The sequence below is a fragment of the Stegostoma tigrinum genome, chromosome 17 (assembly GCF_030684315.1).
Source record: "Stegostoma tigrinum isolate sSteTig4 chromosome 17, sSteTig4.hap1, whole genome shotgun sequence".
Taxonomy (NCBI): Eukaryota; Metazoa; Chordata; class Chondrichthyes; order Orectolobiformes; family Stegostomatidae; genus Stegostoma; species Stegostoma tigrinum.
Genome location: NC_081370.1, coordinates 5077081 through 5090257, shown reverse-complemented (window position 1 = coordinate 5090257; position 13177 = coordinate 5077081). Strand labels below are relative to the sequence as shown.

General features: G+C 42.1%; 1 protein-coding gene across 1 annotated transcript in view; it reads left to right on the top strand.

Annotated features, from left to right (window-relative positions):
* cracr2b (calcium release activated channel regulator 2B) overlaps positions 1 to 13177 on the top strand; it is a 154106-nt gene that overhangs the window by 135681 nt on the left and 5248 nt on the right. The window contains exons 15-18 of the mRNA XM_048546141.2: positions 1025 to 1106; positions 4440 to 4554; positions 9920 to 10027; positions 10966 to 11042. Of these exons, the coding sequence (XP_048402098.1) occupies positions 1025 to 1106; positions 4440 to 4554; positions 9920 to 10027; positions 10966 to 11042 (382 nt within the window). The remainder of the gene's footprint in view (positions 1 to 1024; positions 1107 to 4439; positions 4555 to 9919; positions 10028 to 10965; positions 11043 to 13177) is intronic.

Genomic DNA, 13177 nt, shown 5'->3' with positions numbered 1-13177 from the left:
TCTTCAGGGCCCTTTTTTGTCCTAGTTCACACCTCAGCAGCTCCTGATAATCCATCCTCAGTGTAGTACATAGGACCAAACCATATCTGCCCACTCACACTTTATTTAAAAAAGATTTCAAGATTTGTTTTTAAAAGGAATTGTAATTTCTCTTGATGTCTTTGTCTGAATTTATCTGTTAATCCACACCTCCAAGGCTAATTACCTTGCAATCTTTCTTATTGCTGTTTCCTATCTTGGCATGTGTATAAATTGCCAAATACACTTGTAATTTAAAGTGATTCCATGAATGGCAATACTTTGGATCCATGGAGAGATGGGAAATGTGCCGTATATATGCACGCTTCTTACTTGGGTGTTTCATTTTAATAAATAGTTCCAGTAAATTAGCAAACTAATACATATGGCATGGTTGCTTTAACCAGTGAACTAAAAGTAGCAGAGTTTCAACCGGTAGGGCCTCCACCATTGTGCATCATTGGGCTCTTTCTGTCTGGCTGAGGAATTAAGTTTGGATGGATTGAAATATCTGGACAGTATCATTTTTCTCTAACCAACTGTGTTTAGAAGCTGAGATAACGAAGTGTGGGGCTGGATGAACAAAGCGGGCCAGGGAGCATCAGAGGAGCAGGAAAGTTGATGTTTCGAAATGCTGAGGAAGCGTCCCATCCCAAAATGTCAACTTTCCTGCTCCTCTGATGCTGCCTGGCCTGCTTTGTTCCTCCAGCTCCACACTGTGTTATCTCTGACTCCAGCGTCTATCACTATGCTAGAAGCTGATTTTTTTTTTTGAGTCATGCTTTACAGTGTTTTATTTTCTGTATTCTCTAGTCGATTCTTCATGACAACTCATCCAACAGTCAGAGTTCAAACAGTCCCCTCTCCTCAAGAATGATAAAATGTTGTTAATCCCCCACCTCCTGAAGGTTTAGTATTCTTGTAATCCTATCCAGATGAAAAGCTTCAACAGCATGCCTCTCTTTTTGGCAATGTTTATCAGTGTTTACTTTCTTTCTACCATCAGGCATCGACTTTCAAGTGAAGAGCTTGCTTGTAGACAAAATCTGTGTGGCACTGCAGCTGTGGGACACTGCAGGACAAGAAAGGTAATTGACCCATACCTCTTCATTTCTGGCTAACTTTTCTGTTGCAGAGAAAATTTAGGGGAAAAGGTGCATGTAGGTCTCGGAATAAACCTGGAAGATTTAAAGGCAAGAGATAATGGGAACTGCAGATGCTGGAGATTCCAAGATAATAAAATGTGAGGCTGGATGAACACAGCAGGCAAAGCAGCATCTCAGGAGCACAAAAGCTGACGTTTCGGGCCTAGACCCTTCATCAGAGAGGGGGATGGGGGGAGGGAACTGGAATAAATAGGGAGAGAGGGGGAGGCGGACCGAAGATGGAGAGTAAAGAAGATAGGTGGAGAGAGTGTAGGTGGGGAGGTAGGGAGGGGATAGGTCAGTCCGGGGAAGACGGACAGGTCAAGGAGGTGGGATGAGGTTAGTAGGTAGCGGGGGGTGCGGCTTGGGGTGGGAGGAAGGGATGGGTGAGAGGAAGAACCGGTTAGGGAGGCAGAGACAGGTTGGACTGGTTTTGGGATGCAGTGGGTGGGGGGGAAGAGCTGGGCTGGTTGTGTGGTGCAGTGGGGGGAGGGGACGAACTGGGCTGGTTGAGGGATGCAGTAGGGGAAGGGGAGATTTTGAAACTGGTGAAGTCCACATTGATACCATATGGCTGCAGGGTTCCCAGGCGGAATATGAGTTGCTGTTCCTGCAACCTTCGGGTGGCATCATTGTGGCACTGCAGGAGGCCCGCGACACATCCCTCACACCCCGCCCCCGCCACAACCGCCCCAAGAGGATCCCCCTCGTTCTCACACACCACCCTACCAACCTCCGGATACAACGCATTATCCTCCGACACTTCCGCCATTTACAATCCGACCCCACTACCCAAGACATTTTTCCATCCCCTCCCCTGTCTGCTTTCCGGAGAGACCACTCTCTCCGTGACTCCCTTGTTCGCTCCACACTGCCCTCCAACCCCACCACACCCGGCACCTTCCCCTGCAACCGCAGGAAATGCTACACTTGTCCCCACACCTCCTCCCTCACCCCCATCCCAGGCCCCAAAATGACATTCCACATCAAGCAGAGGTTCACCTGCACATCTACCAATGTGGTATACTGCATCCACTGTACCCGGTGCGGCTTCCTCTACATTGGGGAAACCAAGCGGAGGCTTGGGGACCGCTTTGCAGAACACCTCCGCTCAGTTCGCAAAAAACAACTGCACCTCCCAGTCGCAAACCATTTCCACTCCCCCTCCCATTCTCTTGATGACATGTCCATCATGGGCCTCCTGCAGTGCCACAATGATGCCACCCGAAGGTTGCAGGAACAGCAACTCATATTCCGCCTGGGAACCCTGCAGCCATATGGTATCAATGTGGACTTCACCAGTTTCAAAATCTCCCCTTCCCCTACTGCATCCCTCAACCAGCCCAGTTCGTCCCCTCCCCCCACTGCACCACACAACCAGCCCAGCTCTTCCCCCCCACCCACTGCATCCCAAAACCAGTCCAACCTGTCTCTGCCTCCCTAACCGGTTCTTCCTCTCACCCATCCCTTCCTCCCACCCCAAGCCGCACCCCCCGCTACCTACTAACCTCATCCCACCTCCTTGACCTGTCCGTCTTCCCTGGACTGACCTATCCCCTCCCTACCTCCCCACCTACACTCTCTCCACCTATCTTCTTTACTCTCCATCTTCGGTCCGCCTCCCCCTCTCTCCCTATTTATTCCAGTTCCCTCCCCCCATCCCCCTCTCTGATGAAGGGTCTAGGCCCGAAACGTCAGCTTTTGTGCTCCTGAGATGCTGCTTTGCCTGCTGTGTTCATCCAGCCTCACATTTTATTATCTTAGATTTAAAGGCAAAGTGGTTTTGTATCCAGTTCTGAGGAAGGGTCACTCTACCCAAAACACTAAGTCTGATTTCTCTGCACAGACGCTGCCAGACGTTCTGAGCTTTTCCAGCAATTTCTGTTTTTGTTTCTGATTTGCAGCATCTGGTGTTTGATTGCAGTCTTGGGACTGCTCCATTGCAGTGTTGTGAATTATGTAAATATTCAGGCAAGTCGTGGTGGTTAAGTTTTCTCTGATGAATTGCTTTGGGTCTTCTTCCATTCTGCCTTAAACTTAGATTATGTACATCTGTGGGGAATGTATCAAACCTCTTATCAAAGTTACCATGCTAGAGGGGAAGATGTGCCAGGCAATTCCTGGCACTCTTCTCCTTTGATGTATTTGCTTTTGTTATTTTAATTGAAATTTGAAACTGTTTTGTGGATTGTTCATTATCAGGGTAGGTGGCTATGTTGAAACTCAGCAGATATCCATGTAGCACAGCATAAGAAAAAATCTGCATCAACTGCATATAGGCAGGGATTTTTAATAAATCCCTTCTCCATTCCTAATCACTTTTGAGAAAGTAGTGGTGAGTGACCTTGTTGAACTCCTGAAGCTCATAAAGCTACTGGGTAGTGAATTCGAGGATTTTTATTTATTTTCTGTGACAGTGAAGGGATTGATTAATATGTACTGAATATGTAGAAGCATCACTGCTTTAAAAAAAAGTGTTTTTGAATGTGAATAAAAACCTGGGGAATGTGGGTAGGAAGAAAACTGGAGATAATGTTAAGTGCATATGAAAACATTGTAAATAGATCAATATATGTGACTGAGCCGGCGCGAAAAGACAGCTTCAATTTTGTTTATGTAGTTCTACACAGAATCATAGAAGTCCTACAGTGTGGACACAGGCCATTCAGCCCATCAAGTCCACACTGAACCTCCAAAGTGCATCCGACCCAGAGCCATCACCCCACCCTCTCCCTGTAACCCAGCATTTCCCATGGCTAATCTACCTAGCTTGCACATCCCTGAACACTGTGTGGATAATTTAGCAGGGCCAATCCACCCTAACCTGCACGTTTTGGGACTGTGGGAGGAAACCGGAGCACTCAGCAGAAACCCACACAGACCCATGGAGAATGTACAAGTCCACACAGTTGCCCAAGGGTGGAATCGAACCTGGGTCCCTTGGTGCTGTGAGGCAGCAGGGCTAACCTGAGAGCCCATTTACTGTACAATGTAAATGAGCAATGCATACAGTTTGAACTTATTCAAATCATGTAACCAATTACGCTGTCTTCTGAGCCTTTCTAAAATAAGGCTGTGTCTTAAATTGAAAGCTGATGTGTTAAAGTATTTGCTGTTAGAGAAACCAGTTACAGTTGATTAACAAGAACTTGTCTAACTTTCGTCCAATTAATGTCATCTAGATGACAAAGGCGGTGAAGTCTTCACTACCTTTTTATGGAGAAGTGCAAAGTAAATTCTGGTTCAGTTTGTTACATTGTAATGTGTTCTTTCAAGGTTTCGCAGCATAACCAAGCAGTATTTCCGCAAAGCTGATGGTGTGCTGGTGGTGTATGATGTTACATCCGAGACTTCGTTCACTGCTGTCAGGAATTGGATGGTCAGTGTTCAGGTAAGAGAATAGACAAACTCTGAATGTGCAGGTATTGTTCTTCTAACACCAAGAAGCCCTTACTGCAGATGTGTTATATTTTTACGCCTATTTTTGGCAGGGTGTGGTGGAAGAAAAGGGGACATTTGCTTTCCCTCTGCGCTACTATATTTGAAGACAGTCTGGTGCAGAACATTTAGTATGGCAGTGCGTTCCTAGACAAAGTGCTAGAGATGGGCTTACACCTATAATTATCCACCTTGTGAGTTTGGAATCTTGGCTGTAAGTTAAGAGGCAGGCTTCTCAGGAGGCAATGATCAGAGGCTAAAAATCCTCAGTCTTTTTTCATTGGCAAAGTAGGTAAATTAATGGCCAAAAGCCTTGAGCCATTGCCATCACTTGTATCACCTTATACAACATTTTTACATAAAATGTTTTCAGGTGCTTTGTAAAAATGCAATTTTTTTAAAAAAATGCTGTCCAACCAAGGAGGAGGATATCTAGAATGGTGCAAAAAGTTAGATCTGTTTTAAGGACAGGCTTAGTGTTGAAGAAGTAGATGGAGATAGGGAAGGCTTTAAGGAGGGAATTGCAAATGGTGAACTATACTGGCAGAAAGTACAGTTGCTAACGGGTGAAATACACCAGACTGAAACCAAAGGAACAAGTTTTTAAAGGAATTCCTTAATGCTGAAGAGGCTTTAGAGAGGAGAAAGATATTTAAATCAAGAATTTGAATTTTTAATTTTAGGAGTTGGTAAACCAAAACCCATCATAGATTTGCAGAGACAGCAAAGATGGGGGGAGTGAAAGACTTCATGCTTTAATTATTATTGAATACACTGATGTTGACTATAACAGTGTTGCTTCCTGTTCTTATCTAGAACTTGAAAATCTGCTCCCAATTTCCGCCCTTCTCCCGAAGCTCATCTTTGACTCACCACTTCCTTTCCTTTAAGTTTTTTGCTGTCTCCGTTCTGAGGACAGACTATTGACAAATAGTCACTGTAAGCCAACTGACTTCAACAGGCAATTTGAATATTCTTCTTCATTACTTGCTTCCGGTAAAGACTGTACTCCATGCTCCTGGTTCATCTGTCTCTGTTACAACAATATAAACATTTAATCAATTAACACTCCAGGTAATTTATCTAGCCATTACATTTAAATCAGACTATTTTTGCAAATTATGTTTGAACCCACTGGACAAAATTTCTGACTTCAGCTTTATCTACCTAATCTTCTAAATTAGTTGAATACTTCTTTCAGCTCTGAAGACCTGGACTCATAAGTATCATAGAGATGTACAGCAAGGAAACAGACCCTTCACTGCAACTGGTCCATGCAGATATCCTAGATAAATCTGGTCCCATTTGCCAGCATTTGGCCAATATCCCTCTAAACCCTTCCTATTCATATATCCATCCAGATGCCTTTAAATATTGGAATTGTATCAGCCTCCACCACTTCCTCTGGCAGCTTATTTCCATACATGCAATACCCTCTCAGTGAAAAAGTTGCCCTTTTATGTCCCTTTTAAATCTTTCTCTTCTCCCTTTAAACCTATGCCCTCCAGTTTTGAACTTCCCAATCTGGGGAAGAGTCCTTGCATATTCACCCTATCCATGCCCCTCATGATTTTCTAAATTTCTATAAGGTCACCTCTCAGCCTCAGGGAAAATAGCCCCAGCCTATTCAGCCTCTCCCTATAGCTCAAACCCTCCAACCCTGCAACATCCTTGTAAATCTTTTCTGAACCCTTTCAAGTTTCACAACATCCTTCCTATAGCATGGAGACCAGAATTGAATGTAGTATTCTAAAGGTGGCCAAACCAACGTCCTCTACAGTCCCTACATGACCTCCCAACTACTGTACTCAGTGTATTGGCCAACAAAGACAAGTATACCAAATGCCTTCTTCACTGTCCCGTCTACCTGCAACTCCACTTTCAAGAAATTATGAACCTGCACTCCAAGGTCTGTTTGTTCAGCAACACTCCCCAGGACTTTACTGTTAAGTGTATAAGTCCTGCCCTGATTTACCTTTCCAAAATGAAGCACTTCACATTTATCTAAATTAAACTCCATCTGCCACTCCTCAGCCCACTGGCCCATCTGATCAAGATCCCATTGTACTCCGAGATAACCTCTTTGCTGTCCGTTACACCTGCAATTTGGTTGTCATCTGTAAATTTATTAACCATACCTCCTATGTTCACATCCAAATTGTTTATATAAATGATGAAAAACAATGGACCCAGCACTGATTCTTGTGGCACACCGCTGGTAACAGGCCTCCAGTCTGAAAGGCAACACTCCACCACCACCTACTACCTTTGAGGTCTTCTACCTTTGAGCTAGTTCTGTATCCAAGTGGTTAGCATTCCATGTGATCTAACCTTGCTAACCAGTCTACCATGAGGAACCTTGTTGAAGGCCTTAGTGAAGTCCATATAGATTGCATCCACTACTCTGCCCTCATCAAGCCTCTTTGTTACTTCTTCAAGAAACTTAATCAAGTTAGTCAGACATGATTTCCCAAGCACAAAGCCGTGTTGACTATCCCTAATCAGTCTTTGCTATTCCAAATACATGTTAAAACCCCTGTCCTGCAGGATTTCCTGCAACAACTTGCCCACTACTGATGTCAGGCTCACCAGTTTACAGTTTCCTGGCTTTTCCTTACCACCTCTCTTAAATAGTGGCACCATGTTAGCCAATCTCCAGTCTTCCGGCATCTCACCTGTGGCTATTGATGATACAAATATCTCAGCGAGGGGTCCAGCAATCATTTCCCTAGTTTTGCACTGGGTAATAGGGTAGTCCTAATCAGGTCCTAGGGATTTACCCACCTTTATGCGTTTTAAGCCACCCAGCATCACCTCTGTAATATGGGCACTTTTCAAGATGCCACTATCTATTTTCCCATGTTCCCTATTCTCCTTATCCTTTTCCACAATAAACATTGATGCAAAATACAGGGACAAAAACAGAAGTGGCTGGAAAAGCTCAGCAGGTCTGGTAGCATCTGTGAAGAAAAAATCAGAGTTAACTGGAGTTCGGAGGAAGGGTCACCGGACCCAAAAAGTTAACTTTGATTTTCTTTTTCTTCACAGATGCTGCCAAACCCGCTGAGCTTTTCCAGCAACTTCTGTTTTGGTTCCTGATTTATAACATCCGCAGTTCTTTCAGGTTTTACAGATGCAAAATACTTGTTTATTATCTCCCGCGTCCCTTGTGGTTCAACACGTAGGTAGCCTTGCTGATCTTTAAGGGGTCCTTTATGGTGGTGTAAAACTTCTTTTGAACTGAAACCTGATTGTGGCCCTAGTCTATCATTCTGTGTTTAATAAAAGGTCAACTTTGTAAACATTTAATCAATTAACACCTCAGAGATAGTAGGATCTGCAGATGCTGGAGAATCTGAGATAACAAGGCGCAGAACTGGATGAACACAGCAGGCCAAGCAGGAAGGCTAACATTTTGGGCCTACACCCTTCCTGGATCTAGGCCTGAAATGTCAGCCTTCCTGCTCCTCTGCTGCTTGGCTGGCTGTGTTCATCCAGCTCTATACCTTGTTATCTCAATTAACACCTCAGGTAGTTTATCTAGTCGTTTAGCTTAAGTCACGTGTTTTTTTATTTTGAACTCATTGTTCAAAATTTCTGACCCCTTAAAAAGAAACCTTCAGAGAATTAAAACTTTAAAAACCCCATTTAGAGCTAACTTAAAATCCATATTCAAAATGATACAATAATATACAATGTTATCACAGAAAAGCATAGCTTCACCAAATGAACTGTGGGTGGTCAGTAAAGGAACATGGTTTGTCATGGAGGGTGTGAAAGGTCATAGGAGTTGCTTGGGGGTATATTTTGCTGTCGAGTTTATGAGGGATCATGACTTTTAGGGTGGGGTGGGGATTTGGTTAGCTGGAAGCCATTGCATGGCATGGCGGGTGCATGAGGGACCATGGACATTTGGTTAGGGGGTTGCATTGCTTGGCATGGGGAGTAGATGGGTGACGTCACTTGGCATAGGCTTCATGAAGGGTATTGATGGAGATTAACGTAGCTTGGCACAGGAATCATGGGTAAGAACCTTTGACCTTGCCTCTTCTGGAGTTTCCCTCAGCCATACTGATTCTTGACATGGTGAGGCATTATAAATGACGAGTCCTTTCGAACTCCACAAAAATTGCACGGGACTAAGAGTTATCTATTCTCACAATGGAACCGACCACATCGGGAATGAAGAATGCAGGCTTGCTACCCTAATTAGCCCGTACCTTTATCCTGCATGAGTGAGTATCAGGAACAGCACAGAAAAGGCCCTATAGCCCATTGAGTCTGCACAGACGTAACTACCATTAAAGAAGCGCCAATCCCAATTTCCTGCACTTGTCCCATATACTTGAAGGTTATGATAGTTGAAGTGCTCTTCCAAAGCAGAGATTGTAAGCTTTCTGGCCTCCACAACCTTCCCAGGCAGGGCATCCCAGCTACCAATCGCCCGCTTTTCCCAAATCCCTTGAATCTCCTGTCCCTTCCTTAAAACTGCACCCTCTCATGATTAACCCCTCAACCAAGGGGAATAGCTGCTCTCTATTCAGCCTGGCATACCTCTTATAATCCTGTACACCTCAATCATGTCCCACCTCAGTCTGCTCTAAAGAAAACAATCAAAGCCTGTCCAGTCTCTCCTTTATAGCTCAATTTCTTCATCCTAGGCAACATCTTCTGGTGAACCTCTTCTGTACCCCCATTAGTGCTATCACATCCCTCCTGTAATGAGAATGACCAGAACAGCACATAGTACTCCAGCTGTGGCCTAACCAATGCTCAGTACAATTCAAACATTACCTCCTTGCTCTTGTATTGTATGCCGTAACAGATGAAAACACTTGCCTTATGTCCCATTTGCAATTTAAAAAAAAAATTCACTCAGGATGTTGCAGTCACTGGCCAGGCTGGCACTTACTGCCCATTCCTAATTGCCCAGAGAGCAGTTAAAGAGTGGGTCTGGAGGCACGAATAGGCCAGACCAGTTAAGGATGGCTGATTTTCTTCTGTGAAGGACATTGCGAACTAGATGAGTTCATTAGTAGACCCTCAACTGCAGGTCCTTTATTGAATTAAAATTGCACCATCTGCCATGACAGGATTTGAAACTGGCTCCCCAGAACATTAGCTGAGTTTCTGGATTAACAGTCTAGTGATAATACCCACTCGCAGTTGTCTCTCCAGCTATCCTTTTAACTCTCCTATTCATGTGGTCTGGCTAGATAATACCAAATCACGGTTTTAGAAGTGGAAATGAAAATAATAAAATTTATTATTTCCTTCTCAAATCAAGGGAGTTTCTTATTACTGTTTTCATTCAACAGGAAGGAGTGGATGAGAGAGCAGCTATTTGTCTACTTGGCAACAAGATAGATGCTCTAGACTGTGAACCACGACAGGTATCCAAAATGGAAGGTGAAAGGTTAGCAGAGGTACGTTCATTAACTTGAACATCAAGTCTGTGACTAAGCTTTGGACTATCTACTCTGTATTCAATGTGAAGATCACTAAAAAATGAAGCACTATCTTTTAAACCTGTACAAGCTGTTTTCGTGACTATTTATGTTTTGTTTTAAATCAAGTCAACATCTAGAAAACTATTGATGAATTTCATTATGAATTCAGGAGAAACACATTTGCTGGCAGATTGGTTAGAATGTGAAACTTGGGCATTACGTGGAATGGTTGTGGGAAATAGCATTAATGCATTTTTGGGTAAGCTAGAGAATTATATCAGGGAGAAAGGGACAGATTAAGTCGATAGTGCTGATGAAGTAAGTAGAATGGGAAAGGTTTTATATGAAGCATATTTGCAGGCAGAGACTAGATGACCTGTTCTGTAAAATCTATGAAATGTCAGTGACAAAAGTGCTGATCTGGTGAAGAGAGCTACCAGGAATCTATATTTGAAATTGACAAGGTGTATTCTTAGTTTTACTGTGGTTAGTGCTGATTTTGTTATATTTGTTTTCTGTTATGCTGATGTTAATAAGGCCATACATATTCATTATCCCTAATTGCCTGTGGAGGTACTGCTCAGTGTTCTATTTGAGCTGTCTTAAATGATGTTCTAATGTAATGTGACTTGGTGAAAGCACAGTCTAAATAAGTCTCATTGTAGAAATTATTGGCTTGAAAATATATCCCTGGGCCACTTAAAAGCGTAAACATTTCCATAGTCAGTTGGAACCAAATGTACTCTGATATATCTAATCTGTCACATTAATTACACAGGACGTTCAGCACAAAAACAGCTATTTAGAAGTATTAATGTATTTGTAAGGAGACAATTGAACTGTCTTGTAAGTGCACATCAGTGCAATTGTGTATCACATATTAAAAAATAAATAATGCATTTTTTTAAAATTAGGAGTACAATGCAGTATTCTACGAATGCAGTGCCAAATCAGGGTACAATGTAATGGAACCTCTGATGCATGTGGCAAGGTAAATTGTCATTATTTCCTTGACAATATTTATTTAAAATGTGTTTGCTTTAATGAATAAAACAGTGCAAAATCCATTTGTGCTTCCATTGTGATTATTAGCTTTGTCATTAGTAAAGAAATGAAAGTATGAATAAACATTATCCAGCATTTCATAGTGCATATAAATATTAAACTCTTCAGCCATCTGAGAAAGCAGGCATGACCATAGTTTAATGTCTGATTAGAAAGATGGCACTTTCAAAAGTGCCGTATTCTCTCAGCACTTCGTGATAGTATCAGTTGTTTTTTACGGTCAGGTCTCTGACTCTGGTGATTACCAATGCTGACATTTCAAAGTAGTTTAGCCTACAAGGCAGCCGGTAGCCAAATGGACATTGCAGGATGCTAATGGAAAGAAGCTTTTGAGGATTCAGATTCTGCAATTCCTGAAAATCATGGTTTAGCAGCTTTATCTTTCTGAATAAATGAAGCATTCAATATATTTTCAGTGTGTGCAGGACACTGCCTGTAAAATTACCAAGTGTTGTTTTTTTAATAAGTAGACTATTGTGATGTTTTGCTAAATTTAAAACTACATTCTGTTTGTGACAATGCATTTGTGTTTTAAGGTCTGGGATCAAATTTGTCCCAAATTAAATAATTTCTAGTTCCAGGCTTTGTGCATTTAGAAATAAAGGAGCTTATTTGTTATTACTCATGTGCCACAGAAGTGGTAGTGCAATGTCTCACACTAGTAGATGTAGATGAAGCATAGTGGAAGAGGCTCAACAGCTGAATGGCCAACCTCACTCTAATTTATTATGTTCACAATATGGTTACGAAAGATTATAGTCTTAGTATTTCTTTTATAGCAGATTATAGATTTTTAATTGAGTTGATGCGTTGGCTGGAGTGTAGGTCATGAATAGGAGGTTTCTCATTAAGATGAGAGACTTCTTGAGCTTGACTTGCCATGAGATTGAGTTCTTGAAGTTGGAACAGGTTGGAGAAGGGTTCTTCCACATTCAAGGTATTGCTGTTTGCTTGGTTAACTGCATTTGGTTTGATGACGTTTGGCTTTTTGTGGGTTGTGTTGGAATTTTTTCAGTACATTTTCTGCATTTTGTTTAAAGCGGGACTAAAGGCTGCCTTACCCAAGTATCTTTTACAAGTACTGACTTTTTTCCCCAGTTAGATGGTAGGTTGTCAGTAGGCATCCTATGGTTGTGACATGTTCACATCTTCATGTTTCTAACAATCTTTGTGCTTGGAGGAGTTTCAATGTGTCTGAATGACTGACTGTTTTCAGTTAGTTCCTGAAGATCATGAGTCTCCATTAGGTTAGTATGTATGCCTTGGATTCTGCTTGAGACAATTATTGTTTCAATCCACAAGTCAGGTGCTTCTTATCTGACATCTTTTTGGAGTCTCTTCTGCATACCTTGTTTAAAAAAAATAGACTTAGAAGTTTGTAATATGTTCATGCTTGTAATGGACATGAAAACATTTACATATGTTTTAAGCAACTGTTCAGTTTCAATAATGACTGAGGGGAATACATTGCGTTTACTGTGCTTTTGCAAAGAGAAATATTAGCAAAATGTTGATAATTTGAGTGAAAATATTGAGGTTACCTGCTCGTTCTTGGAGTTTGTGGAGGTTCTCAGTGGTGGGTTCAAAAGTAGGGAAGGAAGGACTGCACATAAGATGTGAGAAGGAAAGGAGCGGTTTGTGACAATTGGATTCAAAGTATGATAAATTATGTGATATTTCTCCAATCTCAAATAGAGGATGAATATTTCATTGAAATTGATCATTCATTTTGGAAAATCTAAATTAGTAGATTGAGCAATACGTGACTTGATATGAAAGAAGTAAACAAAACTAGAAAGTGTTTGAATTACACAATGCAATGTGCACTTATGTAGCACCTTTAAAACAGCAAACAAGTTCAAGGCCCTTCTCAGGAGCACAATTAGACAGGTAGCTGATGCTGAATCAAAGGAGCAAATATTAGGGCAGGTGACCAAAACTTGGTGAAACATATAGATATTAGGAATGTTTTAAATGAGCAAGAAAAATTTTAGATTGCAGAGATGTTGAAGGATGTGATCGAGACTGGAGTGATACTGAAATATGTGATTCAAGTTGCAG